The 24,061-nt window shown below is 52.0% G+C and overlaps 4 protein-coding genes across 5 annotated transcripts in view; 2 read left to right on the forward strand and 2 right to left on the reverse strand.

Annotated features, from left to right (window-relative positions):
- Positions 1–5,440: 5,440 nt before the first annotated feature.
- Positions 5,441–9,612, reverse strand: LOC119709508 (protein SCO1 homolog, mitochondrial). Its single transcript, XM_038157395.1, has 6 exons — positions 9,412–9,612; positions 9,234–9,324; positions 8,235–8,432; positions 7,941–8,033; positions 7,712–7,827; positions 5,441–6,408 (listed from the first exon to the last, which is right to left on the reverse strand). The coding sequence occupies exons 1-6, from the start codon at positions 9,577–9,579 to the stop codon at positions 6,280–6,282; spliced, it is 795 nt and encodes a 264-aa protein (XP_038013323.1). The 5' UTR covers positions 9,580–9,612; the 3' UTR covers positions 5,441–6,279.
- On the forward strand, positions 9,599–12,783 carry ADPRM (ADP-ribose/CDP-alcohol diphosphatase, manganese dependent). Its single transcript, XM_038157396.1, has 3 exons — positions 9,599–10,177; positions 11,163–11,279; positions 12,132–12,783. Exons 1-3 carry the CDS (start codon positions 9,625–9,627, stop codon positions 12,416–12,418), a joined length of 957 nt encoding a protein of 318 aa, XP_038013324.1. The 5' UTR covers positions 9,599–9,624; the 3' UTR covers positions 12,419–12,783.
- A 514-nt stretch (positions 12,784–13,297) lies between these two features.
- Positions 13,298–18,153, reverse strand: TMEM220 (transmembrane protein 220). The gene is made up of 6 exons (XM_038157397.1): positions 18,070–18,153; positions 17,951–17,980; positions 17,072–17,132; positions 15,910–16,033; positions 15,034–15,093; positions 13,298–13,987 (listed from the first exon to the last, which is right to left on the reverse strand). The coding sequence occupies exons 1-6, from the start codon at positions 18,139–18,141 to the stop codon at positions 13,855–13,857; spliced, it is 480 nt and encodes a 159-aa protein (XP_038013325.1). The 5' UTR covers positions 18,142–18,153; the 3' UTR covers positions 13,298–13,854.
- A 5,388-nt stretch (positions 18,154–23,541) lies between these two features.
- The window catches only part of MAP2K4 (mitogen-activated protein kinase kinase 4), a 63,507-nt gene continuing 62,987 nt past the window's right edge, over positions 23,542–24,061 (forward strand). For both annotated transcript variants that reach the window (XM_038157056.1, XM_038157057.1), the window contains exon 1: positions 23,542–23,971. In XM_038157056.1, coding sequence (XP_038012984.1) covers positions 23,557–23,971 — 415 coding nt within the window. In that variant the 5' untranslated portion in view covers positions 23,542–23,556. The remainder of the gene's footprint in view (positions 23,972–24,061) is intronic.

Raw genomic sequence — 24,061 nt, forward strand, 5'->3', positions numbered from 1 at the left:
TGTCTGCTCTGGTCATCTGTCACTGTTGAGCAAGCCCTGTTTGCTCTCTGCACTGCATGGACATCACCCAAGGCTGCAGGACCAGCCTTCCCTCAGCAGAACGGAGCCAACAAGCCTTGTGTGGAGCCAGAAGCCCCCTCCACCCTCCCCAGTCAGCTCCTGCCACCTCCCACAGCACCACTCTGAGCTGGAGCACCCTGGGGCACCTGCAGCTGCTGCCACAGCACGGGGGATGTCACCCCTTTGGGACAGTGGCTGACCCTGTTTGTGTTGGCCCGTGGGGAGCCACGCCTGTGGGCTTGCAGCAGAGTCACTGTCACTGGAGTTTTGAAAAACATGTTCCATGTTGCCCTTAATTTCATTTAAGGTCACTAAAAATGGACACCACGGCCACATATCTCATGAACCATGAATTCCTAGAATCCCCTAAGCCCGAAGGATGAGGGAAAAGCTTATTTTAGCAGGCATCCCTTGTGATCGGCCCTTTGAACTCAGCACAGTGGATGTGCTGGGAGCAAAAAGCTGAGGCACACCAGGCCAGAGAACACGCTGGGGCTTTGTCCTGACACCAAATTGCCGCTGTAATTCAGAAAGGACATTTCCTGCTCCCAGGCATGCTCAAGGCAAGAGGACTGGACAGACTGGACCTCACCCACACAGTCATTGGGGTTGGAAAAGACCTCCAAGATCAAGTCCACTTCTGAGCGATGCCCATCTTGTCACCCAACCCAGAGCACCGAGTGCCACCTCCAGCCCTTCCTGGGACACCTCCAGGGATGGGGACTCCACCACCTCCCTGGGCAGCCCGTTCCAGTGTTTGACTACCCTTTCAGTGAAGAATTTCCTGCTGATGTCCACCCTGAGGCAGTTCCCTCTCCTCCTGTCCCTGTTCCCTGGAGCAGAGCCTGATCCTCTGGCTGTCCCCTCCTGTCAAGAGTTGTGCAGAGCCAGAAGTTCCCCCTGAGCCTCCTTTTCTGCAGGCTGAGCCCCTTCCCAGCTCCCTCAGCCCCTCCTGGTGCCCCAGACTCTTCCCCAGCTCTGTCCCCTTCTCTGCACATGCTCCAACCCCTCACTGTCCTGGCTGTCATGGGGGTCCCAGAACTGGACAGAGCACTCAAGGTGCCCCAGCAGTGCCCAGCACAGGGCATGGTCACTCTCCTGGTCCTCCTGGCCACACCATGGCTGGTACAGACCCAGCTCTCATTGACCTTCTTGGCCACACTGCTGACTAAGTCCGCACACCCAGCTGTGGAAGCAGAACAAAGAGAACCCCCAGGCAGCAAGAGCCACTCTCTGTCAGAACCCAGGACGTCCCACTGACTGTCCTGGATGATCCGAGTCCCTGGCAGGGGGTTCCGAGACCCTGGCATGCAGCCAAAGGCACCTGTGACTTTGACTTTGACCCATGGAGCAAATTACCAGCTTTATGTGAAGAATTACAAGTCAGGAGAGTTTAAGTAGAATAATAGTTGTCACAGGGTGAAAAGGTAGAATTTTAGGGTTTTTAGAATGGAGGTTTGGGGTCCCAAGATGGAGGAATTTGGGCGTGCCCTGTCCTTCTTTCTCCCTCCTAGCCTCCATGTTCTGCGTGATCCACTTTTGGATTGGTTTAGAGTAAAGACAGACTGTCTAACATAGGATAGGTACTGGAAAATAAATGTAAATGAAGTACACGTAGTTTTTAGTATAAAATGTTGACACCAGCCCAAGGGCGGGCAGTGTGCCTCGAACTGACCTGCTGAACCGACCTCAGCAGGCCAGAGAAAGAAAGCATTAGATAAGAGAAAATAAACCACCTCGAAAACCACAGCTGAAGAATCCTGACTCCTTCGCCAGTTCCTGGGCTGGGAAAAGAGACTTTCTAACACATCTCGGGGTCATCTTGACCAGCAGAGATCTCGAGAACTCTCCTGGATTTCTCTTGCTGGTTCAGGTGTCCAGCTGGGAGCAGAGTGCAGGAGAACAAGTGGCCCTGAGCAATGACCCACGGCAGCTGCAGGTTCATCTGCTGCTCTGTGCTGCCAGCATCACTGCAGACACAGAGCTGTCCTGAGGTGAAGGTCACGAGGGTGCTGTCACCACGAGCCACATTGCCTTGCAAGGCTCTCTCATCCCATCCTGGGGCTGCCAGGGAGCTTTTATTGCTGCCCTTCATTCAGAAAAGGGCACACTCAGAGCTCAACATACCCCTGCAAATTAAGGTGGATTTACTGGTTGGTGTCTGTCTATTTTTGCACAAAGAACTTCGGGAGAACAAGAAGGTTTTGTAAGCTGCAGCTGAGTAAGTTCCCTGGCACGCTGAAGGAACCTGCTTTATTAAACTAGTAATGCACAGCTTAAAACATGGAATGAGTTGGCTCTTGCACAGAGACAGGTGCAGTCATTCCTGCCCAGGTCTCCCCAGCACAAATCTTCACAGCAACATGCACAACTGATGTAGAGCTGCTAGAAGTCAGGGCTAGACACTCCACCACCAGTAAAATGTCCTTTTAAAAGCATCAGTTTCCAGTTGAACCAAACCACTCTTTAAAATTCTCTTCTAAGAGACAAATGCTCAGCTTTTTGCCTTCCCTTTTAGGCCACCAAACGGAAGAGCAGTCCAGTAAAACTGAGGGGCTTGTCAGTTCATGTCTAAAGTAAGGGCTGTGGCCATTCCCCCTGCAGCACAGACCAGCACATCTGCTTCACTGAGCACAGACTCACTGCCCCCGGGCTGAGGAGCTCCTGGGCAGCACACATGGCTGGAGCTGCAGCTCCTGGAAGTTCCAGGTGAGTGCATGGCTTCAGCAGCAGGGGCTGGAAAGCCTTGGTTGCAATCAGCAACCTCAGTGCATCGGGGCAGGCTGTTCCCAGCTCTGGCTGACTCCTCAGCACTCCGTGCTTGTTCTGCCTGCCTGAAAACTCACACTGACTTGCAGAGAGGTGGTGAAGAGCCCAACTCAGTTCTCAGGCTCCAGCTCCATCCTGCAGTTCACTGAAGACCATGTGAGAGCCTTCATTTGTCCCAGATCCTGGCTGGGGGGTGATGGAAGCACATCTTAGGAATGCCAGGTCAGTGCTGGGACCAGGCAATTCTGACCAAGTGAGAAAAGACTCAGAAAATGTAAATATCTTCAAAGGTACTGCAGAAGGGGAGAAAGAGCAACAGCGTCTCCATCCACACATGACCTTGACCCAAGCTGGAGATGAGGAAGACTTGCTTTCTTCCTCAGGCTGTGAACAAGGATGAAGAGGCTCTGGGTGACTGCAGCAGGACTACAGACCTCCTGAGAGTCCTTCTTATCCGAGTCTTTCCATGATCTGCACTGAAAATGCAACACAGGGCTTTTGCAGTTGTTTAAGGTCACAGTCTCTGCACCTCGTCAGGCCCCGGCCCTGGCTGTGCTGGGGCTGAGAACACTCCTAAAGCAGCCAGGCTTCACCCGTGTGGCTTAAGTGTCACTCATTAGCTGAGCCCCTCCATGGGCTATGCAGGCAGCACACGAGGAATGTGCTGCCTTCCTTGGGCAGACAAATGGAGCCAATCCTCATTCCTCAGACATCTTGTCACTGGTCCCCAGCCTGGGATGGCAGCAGCCCCTCAGAGGAGATGCTGTTTTCCACTGGTATTTCCAGGCCAGGGCTGGCTGTGCTGTGGGTTGGCCCTGGCCGGGACTGTCTTCTGTCCTGTCGTTGTCCCTGGGGTAGCCGGGGTCCCTGCTGGCCTTGGGGAACACAGGTTCACCTTGCACAGCATCAGGCTCTGACAAATCTGCTTCCCAAATGAAACCTGTCACCTGGTACAGATTCCAGAGACCCACCTGGGCAGCCTGGCCCTGCTCAGCCCCACACCAGCAGCCAGCACAGCCCCAGGAGAGGAGCCCTGTCACAAACCTTCCCTGCCAGAGCTGAGCTCCCTCCCTGTGGGCTGGGCACTGCACCTGGGGATACAGGGAATTTGGGTACAATGAGTACAGAGGCAGTTTGCTTCATTTCTAACACTGGACTATAAAAATACTGAATATCAGCTGACAAAACACCTCCAATCACCCCCAGCAGATTCCCTTCCCCTCCCTGACCAGCTCTGCCTCCTCCCAGCGAGCACTTAGCACAACCCTTGGGCCTCCTAAACACACAGAGAACACATTTGTGTTCCCTGCTGTCACTGAACAGGGCAGGGAAATCCTAACAGTTGCCTAAACAACATTTTTGGGTTTTTAATAAACAAACAAAACTCCAAATAAAGAAAAAAAAAACCAAATGCCAAAGAACAACGAAGCCCCACAACCAACCACAAAACTCCTCACTTCCAAAAAAAGTCTCCCTCTTGGAAAAGCCAAGGGAAAAGTGATGGGCATGGTCAAATTGGGAGGCTGAAAAAAGCAGGACATCAGTTGGTCCCACTGCCATGAGGCAAGGGACATGTCACTCCATCTGAAATCTTTCTGGGCCTTTGCCACACTCCCCCCAGTCTGCCACAATCTTGCTGGGTCAGCTGGTTCTGCCTTTCAGGGCACAGAAGCACAAGGTAAAGGACACAACACTGCTGCCAAAACATTTGGGAGAAGACAGGAATCCTGTATTTGTCTCTGTGGTACGAGTCAGCTGCAAACGAGCTTTAGAGAAATCAGTGTAACAGGTGACTCTTCCCAGGCTGCAGGTCACGTGCTGATTTTGCAAAGGTTTGCCTTGTCCAAATTCTGCTTTAACTTGGCTTAGCTGTAACACCAATTCTTTCTTCTGAGCAGGTGCTTCTAACTGATTTATTTTTACTTACCATTGCTCCATACAATCATGGTCTTCCAGACTGTCCTCTGTGCAGAAAAGGTATTTGGCCCTAACACAGTGGTGCAATATTTAAAATGCAGGCCTGGTGTGACAGCAGAGACCTCGAGAAGGGCAGACAAAGGCTGTTGTGCAGAGCACAGCCACAGGCTGGTAAGAGGTGGGGCAGAGATGGGTCCTGAGGACTCCACAAATACAAACAAATCACAAGGGATCAGATAAATACAGACCTGAAGGTGAAACCCATGGAGGAGAGCAAGTATGCAATGTATGTAAAAATTCATGAGATGTCACTGCTCTGAAACAGGTGAAGTTTACTTGTGTTCCCAATTTCGGAAAGACAGAAATTTTCCACAGGCTTTGCACCTTCCCTCGGATGGGAATGCTCTCTTCCAACCCCCACACTCAGGAGAACACCGGTGCTACCTGCAGCAACACCTGTGCTCAGTCTAAGACCCTCTGAACTCACACCAAGAACTGTTCTGGTTTGTCTCCTGTGGGCCCTTCTCTGAGGTTCAGCTTTAAAAAGCACATTCAGCTCCTGATGTGCGTGACTAGAAATAAATACTGCTTTCTAAAAAGAAGGAAAACAGAGCAAGAGTATGAAGCTTGACCGGTATACAAAGTTCTGATGACATTCTAGTCAAACCTAAGGAAATAAAAATATGTATTGTCCATACAAATCAATCTTTATTTTCAAATGCTGCACTGCATAAAATGTGTCTGATTGCCAGCCCTGTGCATGGACACAGCCCCCCTCCACCCTCCCCACTTCCCCCAGCACAAGCAGAGCAACTACACACACCATCATTTGCACCAGAAGAAAAAACTATTTGCAACCCAATTCTCTTTTCCTTATAAGTGAACAGTGTTCACCTGGAAAAAATCATCAGAAAAATACATTTAATTTCTGCATTCAGACGAAATGATCAGGCTCGCTACAGGGCTGGTCCCATGTGTGGAAGCAGCTGGTGCTTTCAGTGCTCTTCACCTTCTTAACCCGGATAAAGAAGCACTCTTAAGGCTCCCCTGCTTCTAATAGTGCAGCTGCCTCTCCCAGAAGGCAAAACAGTGCAGAGAAACCAGAGGGCAGAGCTCCTCTGAGAACGCCATGGCCCCATCCAGGAATGGCTTTGCATCGAGTAATCCTCCTGCAGTGACTGCTGTCCTTGCCACACCAGCAATTCTTTTTTTACCGGCAGTATTTTCCCAGCAACACACACGTTCTTCCCAAGCGAAAAGTGCTTTCCATCCTTTGCTCCCAGCAATGTTTCAGAGAAGTCCCACATTTTATTCTGTACCCAAGATCTCGTTGGAAATTATATCCACGGGGAAGGCTCTGTAGAGATTTTTGGTAATGGGAATGTGCAGAAACACGGATGACCTTTCTTATTTGGAAGAAAGGAGACCTGCTTGACAGGATGTTACACTGGTGTGCTTCTGCTTCAACTCCAGCGTCCAATCACAGCCAAACCCACAGGTGACATTCACAGCAATCCTTGAGGACCTTCTCCTTTAGGATCTGTATCTTCTCATGTGCGCAGCAATGGAAGAAGAAATCTCAGCACTCTTCTTATTCTGGCCATAGTAATCCACGAAGTCACCGTCGGGGCCAAGGAGGTACATAATTATAGTGTGATCCACCTGCAAGAGCACAGCGCGGTGAGAGGCCACGGCACCACACAGCACCAGCTCAGGTGGGAAACGCGGGATCAGGAGCGGGGCCGGCAGTGGGATACAGGGAAATGCGGGATTGGGATCAGAACAGGCAGTGGGATACAGGGAAATGCAGGATTTGGATCAGAACCGGCAGTGGGACACAGGGACATGCGGGATTGGGACTGGGGATCAGGACCGGCAGTGGGATACAGGGAAATGCGTGATTGGGATTTGGGATCGGGACCGGCAGTGGGACACAGGGACACGCGGGATCGGGACCGGGACTGGCAGTGGGATACAGGGAAATGCGGGATTGGGATTTGGGATGGGACCGGCAGTGGGACACAGGGACACGCGGGATCGGGACCGGGACTGGCAGTGGGATACAGGGAAATGCGGGATTGGGATTTGGGATGGGACCGGCAGTGGGACACAGGGACACGCGGGATCGGGATTTGGGATCGGGACCGGCAGTGGGACACAGGGACACGCGGGATCGAGATCGGGACCGGCAGTAGGATACAGGGAAATGCGGGATCGGGATTTGGGATGGGACCGGCAGTGGGACACAGGGACACGCGGGATCGAGATCGGGACCGGCAGTAGGATACAGGGAAATGCGGGATCGGGATTTGGGATGGGACCGGCAGTGGGACACAGGGACACGCGGGATCGAGATCGGGACCGGCAGTAGGATACAGGGAAATGCGGGATCGGGATTTGGGATGGGACCGGCAGTGGGACACAGGGACACGCGGGACAGGCGCGCCCCCTGCCGCCGCACTGAAGCAGCCTCGCCCATGCACAGCCCGGATATTCCAGCTGGATTTATATCAAAATCAACTCCACTGCAAATTTATTTAAATGACACTGCACGTGCTGTCTGCACCTAACCGTGACATCTTTCTCAGCAAAGACACAGAGTGCTGGCTCTGGGAGCATGATTGCTCAGGGCTGAAATGCAGCCGTGCTCCGAGTTTCAGCTGCATTAGAAATGAGAAATCACAGCAACTTCGGAACACGTAGGAAAAGAGCCAGTCAAATATGCTAAAGATCAGAAAGAAATTCAACTATTCCCAGGCTTGCTGGTTCCTGTGCTACCATCTGCACTTCTGGGATTGTTTAGAACACACTTTAGTAAGGTGCTGAGCTTGTAGGAGGGCATTGTGGTTCTGACAGGTGAACAGAACACTGCACATGGGACCTCAGTAAAGATCCAGTAGCTGGTTTTAAAATGTTCATGCTGCTCTTATCCAGTCTTTCAGTAAGCAAAGGTGCTTTTACTCACTATGTAATCGTTGTCCTCATCCTTGGGCCCTTCGCTGTAGTACACACGGTATGCTTTAGCCACCTGGTCAATCTGTGCCTTGCTACCAGTCAATCCCACCAGCTTCGGAGAAAATTCTAGATAGAAAGAAGACATTTACACATTTCAGTATAAAGAATCCCTTTGAGGGGCTCCTTTTTAGTGCTCTGCACCACATGCCATGAGACACGGAGGAAGAAAGCAGGAATACCTTTAACGTATCTGGCAATGGCTTCTTGGTTGTCCCTCTCAGGATCGATGGTGATGAAGAGTGGGGTCAGATTAGGCAAAGATGGAATTCGATCTGTGATATTAACAGTTATTATTTGTTTTAGAAAACCAGGTGTCGTCTCTTATCTTCCTTCAAACAAGTTCATAGCCATGCAACATCAATCCAAGCCCACCCCAAGCGACTAGACCATTTTATTTATGTAATTTGTGAAGGAAGCAAGTGCCGTGGATGCAATGCTCTGTGTCTGTGCTTCCAGACCCTGAATTCCCATACCGATTTCATCTACCACTGCAATCATTTTCTCCAGTTCATCAGGACAGATGTCAGGGCAGTGAGTGAAGCCAAAGTAGATCAGCACCCACTGGCCAAGGTAGTCCTTGCTGGTCCTGGGCTGTCCCTCATGGCTGACGAGGGAGAAGGGCCCTCCCAGCAGCGGCTTCCCAATGCCTCGGTTTCTTTCCTTCTCCAGTTCTACAAAACACAAGTGGGAATCAAACACGCCCATGCCACAAGGCACAATGCTGAGTGACATGACCCTGACTGCTCAGGGTCATGCCAAGTGCCACCAACGCCTGTCATGCAGACACCCAACGTGCACATGCCTTCCAGAAAGCGTTCCTTTTGGACAAAATCAAATATATCACTAAATTCCTTTGAAACATGATATTGTCTTTCATTGTTACCCAACCCCATTTTTGTTTAAAAAGGGAAAAAATAAAGACAAGGTATCTGGCCTGCTGCGAAGCAGCGAAACCAGCATCCGTTGAAAACTGAGCATACCCTAAAAGCTGCAATAGCTCTGTTTTGAACTGTAAATGCATAAAAAGGAAATGCATGGGTTGCTGCAGGAGAGGGCACAGCTCGGGGCTGCACGGCAGGAACCCAGCGAGCCCCCACTGGCACAGCGTGCAGCCAAACACAACTATTCCAACCCAGGAGCTTTAAATCGCTGGGCCTTGAATTGCTTTTAATATTTGAAAATCTTCTGCGGCACTTCCGTACTCACAGGCACGAAGCGGCCGTGTGGAGAGCGCTACAGGGACGATGCCCAGGCAGCTAAAATACATCTGAATGAAAAAACAACATTACCTAAACACGACAAACGCTTCATGTGAACACGAAACGCGACACCCCCGGTGTAAGAATCCGTGCCTGGACGGGCTGTTCGGGTCCAATCCGGCTAGCTAGGGAGCCCAGCCCACACGATCCCACACGGACTAAAGGCAAACAGCGCAACACAACCCCCCAGCTCCCCCCGCAGCCCGCACTCACTCTCCTCCTTGTGCCGCTTCATCAGCTTCATGCCGGCCAGCAGCCCCCCGCCCAGCACCACGGTGGCCGCCAGCGACCGCCAGGACACGAGCTGCGGGGGACAAGGGTGTGGTGACCGCTCGGGGCACCGAGGGCCCGGCCCGCGCTCCCTCCGTCCCTCCCTGCGTGCCTCACTCACCCGTCTCTGCGCGCCCGCCCGCGGCCCGCGGCCCGGCGGCAGCTGCGACAGCGGGCGGCTGCGGGGCGAGGGCAGCAGAGCCCAGCCCCGCACGGCCGGGCCCGGCAGCGGCCGCAGCCACAGCCCCGGGCCCGTCCGCAGCCGCCACAGCCCCGCCGCCCCCGCCATGTTGCCGCCGGCCGCGCCGCCCTTTCCGGCGCGCCCCAGGCCGCCATGCAGGCCGCGCCGCGCCTCGCCTTCGGGGTCGTCGCCGACATCCAGTTCGCGGACGCGGAGGACGGGTACGATTTCGGCGGCTGCCGGCGGCGCTACTACCGGAACAGCCTGCGCTTGCTGCGGGAGGCGGTGCGGGAGTGGGCCGGCGAGAGCCCGCCGATAGACTTCGTGCTGCAGCTGGGCGATAGCATCGACGGGCAGAACGCCCGGCGCGGCGAGGCCGAGAGCGCCCTGCGGCAGGTGCTGGAGGTGCTGGGGCAGCTCTCGGTGCCGGTGCACCACGCGTGGGGCAACCACGAGCTGTACAACTTCAGCCGGGCCCGGCTGGTGCACACCGGGCTGTACAGCCGGCCCGCGGGGGGCTCGGACGGGCCCCCGGACAGGGAGTGCCACGCGTACCACTGCAGCCCGGCCCCGCGGCTCCGCCTCGTCGTGCTCGACAGCTACGACGCGAGCACCCTGGGCACGGACCCCGGCAGCGACCGCTACCGGGAGTCCCTGCGGGTGCTGCGGGAGAAGAACCCCAACGATGACCTCAACAACCCCGAAGGTACCTCCGGCTTGGCAAGGGCGCGGGCGGCCGAAGCTTCGCTGTCCGGAGCTGCCGGTGCTGACAGCGGGATGCCAGGGGCTCGCAAGATGTGTCCTGTGCTGCCCGCTCCCTGCCGTCAGTGCGGGCACAGGAGATGCTCCCCCGTATGCCTGGCACCGCTGGGCTGGGGCTGTGCCCTGCTCTGTCCCCGCAGTACCAGGGAGGTGGCTGGTGCAGAGCACTGAGCAGTGCCCACCCTGTTCCATGCAGGGGAAACCCAACAGTGGAAACCCTGTTTGGGTAGTGTGACCAGGAGATGCTCCCCTGTACGCCTGGTACTGCTGAGCTAGGGTTGTGCCCTGCTCTGTGCCCCGCAGTAGCAGGGAGGTGGCTGGTGCAGAGCACCGAGTAGTGCCCACCCTTTCCCATGCTGTGGGGAAACCCAGCAGTGGAAACCCTGTTTGGGTAGTGTGACCAGGAGATGCTCCCCTGTACGCCTGGTGCCGCTGGGCTGGGCTCTGTGTGCCCCACAGTACCGATGCAGAGCACCAAGTTGTGCCCACCCTGTTCCATGCCAGGGGGAAACCCAACAGTGAAAACCCTGTTTGGGTAGTGTGACCAGGAGATGCTCCCCTGTACGCCTGGTACTGCTGAGCTAGGGTTGTGCCCTGCTCTGTGCCCCGCAGTAGCAGGGAGGTGGCTGGTGCAGAGCACCAAGGTGTGCCCACCCTGTCCCATGCTGTGGGGAAGCCCAGCAGTGGGGGTTTGGGTAGTGTGACACTGGTGTGACACGCTACCCTGTTTGGGTAGTGTGACCAAAACTCCCGGAAACACTAACAAATAATCTTCTTTGTGCAAGGGGCCTGGAGTTCTGATGCGGGAAATGCAAAAACAACCCCCAAAGGTTCTGAGCGTAAACCGACTGTCAGCAGATTGATGTAAGGCAAATAGAGGAAGCATGGGAGGTGGATGCATTTGTGCCTAACCTTCTTCTTCATTGCAGGGCTCAAAGAACCTCATTTTGTAGCGTTTAATGGAGGATTTAGCCAAGCCCAGCTGGACTGGTTTGATGAAGTCCTCAAGTTCTCTGATGAAAACCAAGAAAAAGTTATAGTTATGGGTAGGTAGATATGGAGGGAAACTAACAGACAATCAGAATGGTTTGTGTTGGAAGGGCGCTTAAAGCCAGTCTAGTTCCAACCCCTGTATTTGATGGGGGGTGTACAGAGGAAGCTCTCAGCAGCTCCTCTCAGAAAACTCATTTCTGAGGGTGGCTTCTTCCCTCCTCGCCAAATCCCAATTAATGCAAAACCAGCATAACTCCCATGGAAATACAAGGGGAAAAAAAAAGTTACCTAGCCCATGTATATTAGCTGTGGTAAACGTGTAGTTGGTCTGGTGAAGAACAGATGGAACCTGTGAAAGAGCAGAACAGCAACCACACCTCACTCTGAGGGTGAGCTTTCTGTACTCAGTAATTGTATTTGCAGGGTGCCCCATGGCAGGAGGAAGGAAGGAATCTGACTGCATGTTCTCAGAAGGCTAATTTATTATTTTACGATGTTCTAGTATATAAAAGAATACTAAAATAAACTATACTAAAGAATACAGAAAGGATACTTACAGAAGGCTAAAAAGATAATAATGTAAACTCGTGACTCTCTCCAGAGTCTGACACAGCTTGGCCCTGACTGGCCAATAAGTCAAAACAATTCACATGAAACTAATGAAAGAACCCCCTGTTGGTAAACAATGTCCAAATGCATTCCAAAGGAGCAAAACACAGGAGAAGCAATTCAGATAATTATTTACCTTTTTCTCTGAGGCTTCTCAGCTTCCCAGGAGAAAACCCTGGGCAGAGGGATTTTTCAGAAAATGTGATTGCCACACTCAGTGGGATGGCTGAACTTCCCAGCAGTGAGGAGATTTATTACAGTCGAACTCTCTTTCTTTCTTTCCCTGTGGACTGCAGCTCACGTGCCCATCCATCCCTGTGCTTCCAACGGAGTTTGCCTGGCCTGGAATTACGAGGCTGCCCTGTCGGTGATACACGCGCACGGGTGCGTGGTCTGTGTCCTCGCAGGGCACCTGCACGACGGCGCCTACTGCCAGGACTCGCACGGCGTTCACCACCTCACCCTGGAGGGGCTCATCGAGACGCCCCCCGACAGCAACGCTTTTGGAACTGTTCATGTCTACGAAGACAAAATGGTACTGAAGGGAAGGGGCAGAATTCCTGACAGAGTTATGCAGTTCTGAAATACCGGGCAAATAGAGATTGCTCTCCTTCAGGAAGGACTCGGACAAAAATTGAGGAGGTTCAGCTGTTTGCTTTTAGAAAGCTGTGCATGGCTGATCCTTGCTGCTTTAGCTCAGGCGTTTTTCTCTTGGATACAGAATTTTAGAAATTGTGTTTCTGTAAGAAAGCACCTGACCTCTTTTTGGAGAATAGAGAAGGCCAGTAATTTAAATTAATATACTGGAATGCAGAATGTTCATTTCAAACACCCAATCCAGACTGGATTGCTACTGTGAAAAGATGCAAACCCTGTAACAAATATTGCTCAAAAAAGCCCTAATGGTGTTCTCTCAGTGAGTATTAAAGCATGCAGAGTTGTACCTGCCCAGCCACATCTCTATTTATTTATTTATTTTCTGTGAACATTACAGTAAGGTCTCATGTCTGGCAGAATAAATCCAGCCTGTAGCCTAATTCAGTCTTCTAGCATTGTTTTAAAAGACTAATCCTCAGAGAAAGCTGAGCCTAAAGAGAGTGGAGATGATCTGTGCTGCACCAGGGAATGCTGCAGATGCTCAGGCTGTGCCGTGTGTGCACAGCTGGGATCACCTGCAGCAGTGCTGAGAGTGAGCTCTGACACCCAGCTAAATAAAGGTGTTGTGTGGTACACCTGGAGCTGTCCTGGCTCTGTCCCAGCCAGCTCCTGAGTCCAGTGTATCCACCTGTGCTTCCTTCTCCAGGATGAATAGTGGGACATGCTGCTGCAGGGCTACTGCACGGCTCCTGCTTTCCAAGAAAAATTAGGTGAGCAGCAGAGTTGTGAGAGTGCCCACATCTGCTGGTCACAGGCTCAAATATGCATCTCCCAGAAAATAAAAGACATGGAGGCTTTCACTGAGTTTTCTTATAAAAAATAGTGTTTATTACTCAGTAAAACCAGTGGCTTTCAGTTAAAGATAGTAGCAAAAATATTTTTTGAGATATATTCTCCATATGATTTTTGCACAGGACAGAAATACAGACTGCTCAGTTTTCCAAAAGGTCTGAAATGGATTATCCAGGCACATTTTGGAAAGTTCTATGGCTGTAAATAGTCATTTATTAAGACAGCATGTGCTTTATTTGTCCCTTATGTTACAGAATAGTAGATTTCCCAAGCCACAAGGTGATTGGAGAGTGATCCAGGGACGCAGTGCTATCTTGAATATACCATCAGAACAGACATTAGATCAATGGTGCTCGGAAAATCTAAGAAGCAGCAAGGTGAACAGTTTCCATAGAAAAATTCCCCACTCAGTTGTGACAGTGTTCTTCAAATCTCAACTGGCACTGCTGGAAGCAGCCAGGTGTTCTTGGGCCCTATCAAACTGGCACACCTTTTGTTAAGCACCAAAAACAAAGGCAAATAAGGTCAGCACAGTCACTGTGATAGTTACTGCAGACTTTCTCCCCCCAGTTAAATCACGGTTTTGCAGTGTGTTGGCCAAGACTCTCGCACGTCTTTGTTCACATAAATGTACAGCCACGAAACAAAGGGCAAGAGGGCAACAACAACTGCAGCAACCAAACGAGCTCCTCCCAGGGGACTCCTGTAAGAACAAATCCAACAGAGCTGCTTCAAATCGCTGAATCTTTAAGGCTGAAAAAGACCTCCATGATCATCAAGTCCAACCTTGGACTGCATACCACCACACCTACTAAACCCTATGGTGCAGTGCCACATCCAGTGCTTTTTTTTGAACACTTCCAAGGAATGTTGACTCCACCACCTCCCTGGGCAGCCTGTGCCAACTCTTGACCTCTTTCAGTTTAGGAATTTTCCCTAGGATCTAATCTCAACCTCCCCTGGCACAGCTTGAGGCTGTTTCCTCTGGTCCTGTCACTGTTCCCTGGGAGCAGAGCCTGACCCTCACCAGGCTGCACCCTCCTGTGAGCGAGTTGTAGAGAGTGAAAAGGTCCCCCCTGAGCCTCCTTTTCTCCAGCCTGAGCCAGTCCAGCTCCCTTGGTGACTCCTTGGTGCTCCAGACTCTTCCCCAACTCTGTTCCCTTCCAGTCCTTCATAGTCCTTTCTGAAGTGAGGTGCCCAAACCTGACCCCAGGACTGGAGATGCCTCAGCAGTGCCAGCACAGGGGACAGGCACTGTCTCTCATCCTGCTGACCACACCATGATGGGACAGCCCAGATGTCCTTGGCCCCTGCTACAGCCACCACATAGCAGTCACATCTGCCTGCAGCTGGAAAGAGCAGAGAGCCTTTGGCCAATTTAATGGGGCTCCTATGGATGTATCACCAGTCTTTTACTGGAGAGGCACAAAGAATTTTCTGACAACACAGGCAACAGAAACTAGTTGGAATTGAATAAAGCACCTGAAGCAAAGGGAAAATGCCCCTATTATGGCAGGAGGCCAGAAAAAGTGCTTCATGTAGCCTTACATTCCCCCCTGCCCCAACTTTAATCTGTGCAAGATCCTCCAGGCTGTAGCACCAGCTGCTACTGCTTGGGCATCTGCAAGGTTCAGAGGGTGACATGGAACAGGAAAACAAACTGCCAAAATCATCTGCGTGTTTTCAAGGAGCTAGTCACTAAATGTGAACACTGGAATGGATTATAAAAAAAGAGAAAATAAAACTTACTTTGCCGAACTGCGACAAAGACTCATCCATATTGTAATAATCACCAGACCAAACAATTCTCTAAAAAAGCAAACAAAAAAAACAGATCAGAAAATAGAATACAAATTTTGCCTTCAAAACAGCAGTGGCTGCTCCTTTGGAGAAGTTCTATATATTTTTCTAGGATTATAATTATAAAGGTATTTACAAAGAGTAACTTTGTAAAGATACTCTTTGTAAATACTCTTTACAAATCGACATGACAGCTAAACAGCTGCAGAAATTCCTGCCTCCACATTTTGCTCTGCTGCTGGATTTATATTCCATAGCACATTTCTCTCATTGAAACAGGCAATGCAGGCACATTTCTCTCATTGAAACAGAGCAAAGCAACATCCCAGTTTTCCAGACTGTGATTAGGTCCAGAAGTAACTGCCAGGGCTTCACTGTAGCTGCCATGTACTTTACAAGCACCTACTTTTTACACACCTGAATGTCCAGGTGAGAAATTCTCCCTCATCCTCTGGAGGAGTCAGCAGCCCATGCCAGATTAACATGAATTTGGTATCGCCTCAAGAGTTTTTAAAACATTGATTACCACTCCTACAGCCCCAGGAAAAGAGCACAAAGCTGTTTCACTGTGCTTGGGCCCTGGTCTCTGAAAGCCAGACATAAATCCAACTGCCTCCCCCAATCAGGGAGGCAATGACTGTTCCCCTCCCTGTGTCCAAGCAGTCACTGGTTTGGAGCATTAGGGTCTCTCCTCTTTGGTCTGATTCCTCTGGACCAACAGCTCTCACAGCAACAGCCCAGGAAATGAAGTTTGGAAGGTGACACCAGGAGGAGACGGCCTGGTGAGCTGGATTTGGGCAGGGGCAAATAAAACCCACTGCTTACCTGCCTTCCTCTTCATGAAAAATGTTTCCTTGAGCATAAGCAAACAAAGAGCAAGCCAAGGCAATGGTCCCAACCACACAGCCAGCAGAATGAAGGTCACAGAGGCTCCTCCAAACACCATTGTCTGGGGAAAAAACCAGATTGTCAGCCACTGTCATGAAGGATGAAGTAAACCCACCTTGGTCTGCCACACAGCTGAATGGCAAATACCCCTTGGTGAATTTACATAAACCTGCAGTTTTACAGAAGTTGTGCTATTATAATCTTTATTTTCCACAGGAAAACCCTAACTATGACTTTAACATACAGATTCTATTGACCAGCCAATGAAATATTTAAAAAATATTCAAAACCACAAGCCTCATGAGTTCTGAACTTGGGAATGCTGCCACTTTATATGCTTATAGTGGCCAGAATGCCACGAGACTGCAACGGTGTAATTTGTGATGATACCATGCACTCCTGAAGGTTTTCTTTTTAAAGTGTGATTTTAGTTTATTCAGCATAAGTATTCATCCAGAACAGATACACGCACTTTGTGTACATAAAATTGCCTTATTTTAAATTATTTCCACTGAATTAAAATACAAAAATCTTAACTGTCTTCTGAAGACTTGAAACAAATCGAATCTGAATGATCCTCTGAACTGCTGTTAGCCCCCTTGGAATCACAGCCTTTGAATCTTCCTGCCCCTGGCTCTGTGGGGCAGCTGCAATACCTGGCACTAAACAAGAACTTTAGCACTTTCACGGGATTGTGCAAAGCTCAGCTGCTTTTGCACGAGGTAGATAAACAAAAACAGATTTACAACAATGAAACAAAGTCAATTGCTCAGGTCAACACAGAGCAGGTTCAGAGCATGCTCCCAGGCTTCTGCTCCAGAAGGCTTCAAGCTGGAACTGGGGTGCACAGGCTGGCCCATCCCAGCAGCTGGGCTTTCTGCTGGGCTCCTCTCCTCACCTGCACCATGTCCAGCACTAAAGCAATGACCAGCTTCTGTATTAATAGGTCCTGCAGCTTTTTGCCCTCAGAAGGAAGTAGGATGTGTTTCCACACAGCCTGATTTTAATCTGTGGCTCAATTTTTTTAAAAAAAAAGCAAAACAGCAACCTTTTGAGGGCAAAATATGAGCAGAGACTGTTTTGCACACCAGTATCATACCTGTTATTGACGGGTTGATGCTGACAAGCAGTGTCAGGGCAGCTGGCACTAAGTAGACAACCTGTTAATGACATAAATCTACTCGGTAGCAAATCTTAGCAAGCTCAGGAAGCAGAAGTGCCCAGCCACAGGAATACTTCTGCCCTTCGCACAGTTTGTCAGAGGCACAGAGCAGATCGCAGTCCCTCTGGCATGCCCTGGCACTGCTAGTGCTCATCTTCACCATCACCACCCAAAATCCCAAAATCCCAGGCCATCAGCCCACAGCCAGCCCTTGCTCCTCTGCTCCTGGCTTACAGAATACTGGCTGTCTGACCAAGCACCGCAGAGCCCTGAATCCTGACCCTGCCCGGCCCTGGGCTCCCCAGACCCTCCACCCGCGCTGGGGCGTTTTGTCAGAGGACATCTCGCACTCCAGGGCACTCAGGGCAGCCCTGCCCAGCCAGCAGCTCCTGTCGCACACCACACTGTCCCCGTCACCCGCAGCTGCCAGCCGGGGCCGGGGGCTGCTCAGTGCCCGAGGCAGGACGGGCACCGGAGCGGGGCTCGCTCCCCGTTCCCTCGGAGGCTCCCGCTGGAGACCAGGCAAGCCCAGGGACACGGGAGCAGCGGGAGCAGCTCGGGGTGCTCAGCCCAGGCAGGCGACGCTCTGCAGGGGCAGATCTGGGCTGAAATGAGGCAGGTCCTGGAAGCACGGGCGGATCCCAGCCGCGGCTGCAGCAGGGACATCGCTCTCCCGGCGCCTGCCGCTCTTCAGCTGCGGGCCGGGACGCTCCCTCCGGCGGCCCCGGATCGGACCGGCCTTAGCGGAGCGGGGCTGGGCCCTCCGGGGCAGGAGGTGCCGGATGGGAAGGGAAGGGCAGGGCGGCCCGTACTCACCGTCCACAGCCCCGCGTCGGGGTCGTTCACCTGCAGCGGGAGGCGCGCACTGAGACCCCGGCCCGGCCGCGCTCCGCGGGAGGGGAGCGGAGGGGACGCGAGGGGAGCCCCGGCCTCACCTGCACGGCGGCCGCCAGCCCGAAGAAGGCGGCCATGAGGAGATTGCAGAGCCGCCACAGCCGCGCCGCCATGGCCGGGGCGGGACCGAGGGGACGGACAGAGGGGCGGGACGCGGGCGGGCCACGGCCCCGATCCCCATCCCTATCCCCATCCCTATCCCCATCCCCATCCCCATCCCCATCCCGACCCCGATCCCGGTCCCAGCCCCGACCCCCATCCCGGCCCCGCTCCCGATCCCCATGCCCATCTCCATCCTGATCCCCGATCCCCGATATCGATCCCGATCCTGATCCCGATCTTCGATCCCGGCCCCGCTCCCGATCCCGCTCCTCGATTCCGATCCCCGATCCCGATCCCGATCCTGGGCCTGGCCCCCATCCCCACCCCCATCTCGGCCTCGATCCCTGATCCTGGCCCTGATCCCCATCCTGTCCCCGATCCCCATCCCCATCCCTATCCCCATCCCTATCCCTATCCCTATCCCTATCCCTATCCCTATCCCTATCCCTATCCCTATCCCTATCCCTATCCCTATTCCCATCCCCATCCCCATTCCTATCCCCATCCCTATCCCTATCCTGTCCCCGATCCCCGATCCCGCTCCCCATCCCTATCCCCATCCCTATCCCCATCCCCATCCCTATCCCTATCCCTCTCCTGTCCCCGATCCCTATCCCTATCCCCATCCCCATCCTGTCCCCGATCCCAATCCCGATCTCCGATCCTGGCCCTGCTCCTACTCCTTGATCCCAGCCCCAATCCCAATCCCGGGCAGCACAGCAATCTTTTGAGGGAGGTGAGCTGCCTCCTGGATCCCTGGAAGTGTCCCAGGCCAGGTTGGACGGGTCTTGGAGCACCCTGGGACAGTGGAAGGTGTCCCTGAACATGGCAGGAGGCTAAATGAGATGAGTTTTAAGACAGCTTCCATCCCAAACCATTCTGGGATTTTTGTAAGGGTTCAGAAATAGTTTTGTGTTTAAGAAAGTCAGTCATTTTGTGCAGTCTGGAGAACCAAAAAGGATATTGCTCAGAAGAATGGCCTTGTGCCATTGTTTGCTGATCATTTATGATGAAAAGTGATGAATAATAAGTGATAATTGAAAGTGGGTCCTTTAGAAATGTGATATTTACCAAAACCAAGCCTCTGTGAGATCATATCTCCCACCAATTTCAGTATCAGCGTCATACAGTTCCCTCAGCATCCAACAGAATCAGGTCTTGCTGAATTGTTACGTGGAGGACATGTAAATGTGTCCACATTTGTGGAGAGGATTAATTCTCATTTTTAACTGAGTCTTTGAGCAGGTTACAAGAGATGAAGTTACTGCAAATAAAGCCACAGAGAAGTCAGAGTTGTCTTTGTGAGAGTCCCTACCCCTCACCTCAAAAGAAGCAGAGCTCTAGTAGTAAATCACCTTCATGCCTTGTTTCCAGGTCAGGGATAGGCTCTTTAATGTATTTTCTAACAGAGGGGAAGTAATTTTGGGCTAGAAAATGAAAATGTCAAGGATTAAAAAGCAACAGTGGTGATAAAAGTGTAAGAAGAATGTAAGAGCATGTCTTTCATTAGCATAATAATTATTAGCATAATATGATAGGAAAATAAAAGCAGCCAAGCTTTTCAGGCACACCAGCTCTTCTTTGTGTGGGAAACAAAATTATGAGTCACTGCCCATTTTTTCCAACCATACTAGCTGATCTTCAACATGAAAATTAATCTGTGATGAAGTCTTTGGATCTTTAATTTGTCTGATCACAAGCAATTGTGTAAATTTCCACAGCCCACCTCGTTTCTGTCATGGCTGGGCTGCTCCTGGATATCTCATGGGCTGTGCAGTCGGGAGGGGAGAGAGAGCAGATGGGAGAAACTCACAGAGACTGGGAAGGAAGCAGAGGAACGGCTGGGCAGACACATCCAGGGCCCCGCACATGTGGGACTGGACTCTGCTGAGGGGAAGGGAGGGCTGGGCTGGCAGAAAGCAGCTTCCAATGAGCACTCCGGAGGCACGGCGTGGATGGTTTGGCAATCCTGTGAGTGATCAAAGTTCAGTGACACAAGAGCAAGGGAAGGCAAAAGGCACCTCTCTCTCTCCTGAGGATACAGTTGGAAGGAGGGATTGGTTTAGCAACTGTGGCGTTCTTTACTGCTCTAATTCACAGAATCACAGAACATTCTGAGCTGGAAGGAACCCATAAGGATCACTGAGTCCAGCTCTTGAGGGGATAGCCCATACAGGGATCACACCCACAACCTTCATGTTAGCGTCATGCTCTGGCCACTTGAGCTAAAGAGAATTCAAAAGCAACCAGGCTGTAACACGCCTTAGAAATAAAAACATCTTTCAGTGCTGGGTGTGCTTATTGCAAAGAAAAGGTCGGGGCTGTTCACTTGAAAGCTTTTCCAGCTATCCTGAGCACTTCCTCCAGCCACCCGCTGCACGGCACAGCAGACTTTGTCGGCAGAAGGCAATACTGGCTTCTCCCATGAGAGGGAGGCCAAGAACCTTTGGTATCCTAGAGCGGAACTTGAGCTACTTGTTCCTCGATACGAGGCAAAACATCTTCCCTCTTTATGACTCTCTGGATCTGCTGCTCACCCCACAGCAGCCCGAGTTCATCTTCGCTGTGGCAGCTCCAGCTGTAAAGAACAGAGGCAGCAGGGATGGGCCCTGCAGCCAAGCTGTGATGTTGAGAGCCAGGACATTTCCCAAGAGCCTGTACCAGAGATCTCACTACACCACAGCCAGAGTCACCCACCACAGTGACCCATTTCATAATGGCCCTCATCCTTGTGTCCTGAATAGTCACAAACTGGTTTAGATTGGATCAAAAGTGATTAAAAGGCTCTGGGTGGGCAGGTGAAGGGGTCAGGGCCTTTGGTGTGTTCCTGCTGCAAACCCTGCCTGCAATTCCACTGGGGACATCTGGAGATACATGCTTGGTGGCACAGCTGATATTGCCAAAGGGGCTCTGGTTTAGCTGCCTTAACTGGTGGGTCAGGAGCCAGGAGCAGGGAAGGATGGGGCCCACCTTCCTGAGAATGGGAGCAGCCCGTGTTCCCTGGTTGACCAATTTCAGAGGACACATTTCTGCTTCAGAGGACACATTTCTGAAGCAACTTCAGAGGACACATTTCTGAAGCAAAGGCAAACCCACCCCATGGACTGTTTTTGCTCAAGGACATGGGTGCACCAGGTGAGTACTGCAGAAGGACAGGGTAACATGATATGTACCCCAAGGAGATGTGATTTTTTTTGGGTGAGAACAGTCTGTAATGTTGAATTCCATATGTCATATTGGTTGTTGAATGACAATGCCACTGTATGTCACAGCTGCCCTGAAGAGTGAGTAGGGACTGCTCCAGATACACCAGCCATGGACTAACTGAGCTCAAGAGATTCATCTTGGTGGGGATGGCCAGTACTGCTGAAATAACAGCTGTGCTCCTGTAGAGTTTTATAATACATATGTACATAACATAATTGGGAAGTGTAAGATATAGGCATGATGTACATGGTACAGAATAAGGGGTGGATGATGTCCTGGTTGCAGGGAGAAGGGCACATCAGGACAAAATGCAGAGAAACCATTCTCACGTCCTGGCGTGGCACGATGTTTTAGGAATAAAGTGATAAGTAACAGATGTCACATATGTTGACTTCAGGAAAGTTTTTAACATTGGCTGTCCTGACCCCTTCATAAGAAGATATAAGGGCTGGGTGAGTGTAAAACTGGTGAGATCACTGTACCTTAAGTGTTAATTATCAGTGTTTGTCAAAATGGAAGGAAATATTCAGAGGATTTTTGCAGGGGTCCGTTCTGATGCCAGATCTTTTTAATTACTTCAGTTAACAGCCTGGATGATTAACACCCATGACCACCTTCTTAAACCTGCTAATTACTCCAGGATGTTGAGGACAGCAAAGACAACAGGATTCAGCACTAGATGGAGAAACGGCCTGCAATCTATAGGGCAATATTCAACAGGTACAACTTCCAGCATTATTTTTATGAGCAGTGAGCAACACAGGTTCAGGTGAGGGAACTGGGTGGATGCAGTTTAAAAAAAAAACTCACCAACCCAAAAAAAAAAAAAAAAAAAAAAAAAGTCTACAGTGTAATGGAGAGCAAACTGAACACCAGTAATGGAAAAAAGGCAAACACCATCCTGGAGCACGTGAGCTGTAGCCTCCAAGGCAAGCTGGCATAGTATGCCTAGCTAGGGATGCTGTACTTCAAAAAATGCAGGTGGACAGAAAACATCAAAGGGGGTCAGTGAGGATTCTGGAAGGCACAGGAAACGTGAAGAAATGCTGAAGGAAATTAATTGATGCAATGTGTAGAAGAGAAAGATGAGGCAAGGACAAGAAGGGAAACATTGCAGTTCATCATTGCACATCATCAAGCGCCCAAGGGGTCGTTTTGAAGAAGGTCATGGCCATAGTGAACAGGGAAGGATATAAAGGATTTGAAATTTTTAAAAACCCTTGAAGTTAGGCTTTTGGGTGATGTTAGGATGTGTGCCAGAACAGATTGCTAGGGAATGGCACAATCCCCATGACTGGAGGTCTTTGAGGAAAGGTTTCACAAACCTGTCAGAACAGGTATTGTTGATCCTCCTAGATTTGCAGTGAGGGAAAGGTATGACTTTAGCTAATTGTAAGCAAACACATGTAGGTGGCACACAGCAGAAGTGGAAGTCAGTGTTTGTGCCAGTGTTTGCCAGCAGGCACTGGGTTTCTGCATCAAAGCCTGCAAAGTGCCAACCCTGGACCTGCCCTCAGGGGTTAATACACAAGAGAAGGCTTAAGCAAAACAGGGAAGAGAAAGGAAAGATACAGAACTAGGGAAGGGAATGTTTTTTTGTGTCAGGACTCAACACAAAGGGCGATGGTTTGCAGTTCCTCAAGGCACTTCCAGTGTGTTTTCAGGGCTGTCTTATCACCTCCATGGTGACCTGGGCAATGGAGCAGCAGAGGAAGAGTCCGTGCACTTCTAATACGTGGGACATCCAGCTCTTTCCTCAGCCCATCTCCATTCGTAAAAGGGGTCAGTATTGTTTCTACTACAAAGATGAGGACACAAGGCCTCCTGCAGGTGAAGGGACTCCCCTCTGCCATGCAGCAGTCTGGAGAGGGACCACAGTGAAATTGGGGCAACAATTTCACTGCTCTAATTCACAGCATGTGCTGCCCCTATGACTAGGAGTGTGGGTTTGCCGGAGTTAGAGGAACGGTCAGAAACCATGTGCTGGCATGAACAGCAGTTACCAAGAGAAGAAAGAAAATGATGGGGAGACTGATGGTGGCAGGAAGAGGCTGATGCTCTGGGTGTCCGGGAAAGCACAGCAAGGACTTGTGCCCTGTGGTCCCGAGCGTGCCGGGAGAAGTTTGCAAGGGGCTGCCTGTGTGGGAGAAGCCCTAACCCGAGGGTGAGGATGAGAAATGCTATAAAGCTGCTCGGGCCGACTGCGGGCCCCCGAGGGGATGCGAGACACGACAGCAGATGTCCGGGCGCCGCCGGCTGGGGGGCCGGCGGGGCCGAGCGCGGAGCGGGGTCCCCCGCGGGCGGTGCCCCCGGCCCGGGGGAGCAGGAGCGGAGCCGCAGGACCGCCCGGGGATGCCCCGCTCCCCCGCGGGAGGCAGCGCCGCCTCCGCCCCGCCGCAGCGGAGCCGCAGGCGCGGGGCCCCGGCGGGGAGGGGTTTCGCGGCCCCAGCCGGGGGCGGACGGGCGGCGGGGCCGTGTGTCCTGCCCTGCCGGGGAGGGCCCTGCGCAGCGCCGCCGCCGCTGCTCCCGCTCCGCGCACAATGGCGACTCCCAGCCCCAGCGGCGGCTCCGGGGGGAGCGGGAGCGGGCCCGGGCCGGGCGCCGCCGGCAGCAGCAGCAGCAGCAGCATGCAGGGTAAGCACCGCCGGCCCGGGCAGCGCCGTGCCGGGCCGGGCCGGAGCCGCCGCAGGTCTCGCCCTGCCCGGGCCGTGGGGACCTCCGGGC

This window comes from Motacilla alba, chromosome 18 (genome assembly GCF_015832195.1).
Source record: "Motacilla alba alba isolate MOTALB_02 chromosome 18, Motacilla_alba_V1.0_pri, whole genome shotgun sequence".
Lineage (NCBI taxonomy): Eukaryota > Metazoa > Chordata > Aves > Passeriformes > Motacillidae > Motacilla > Motacilla alba.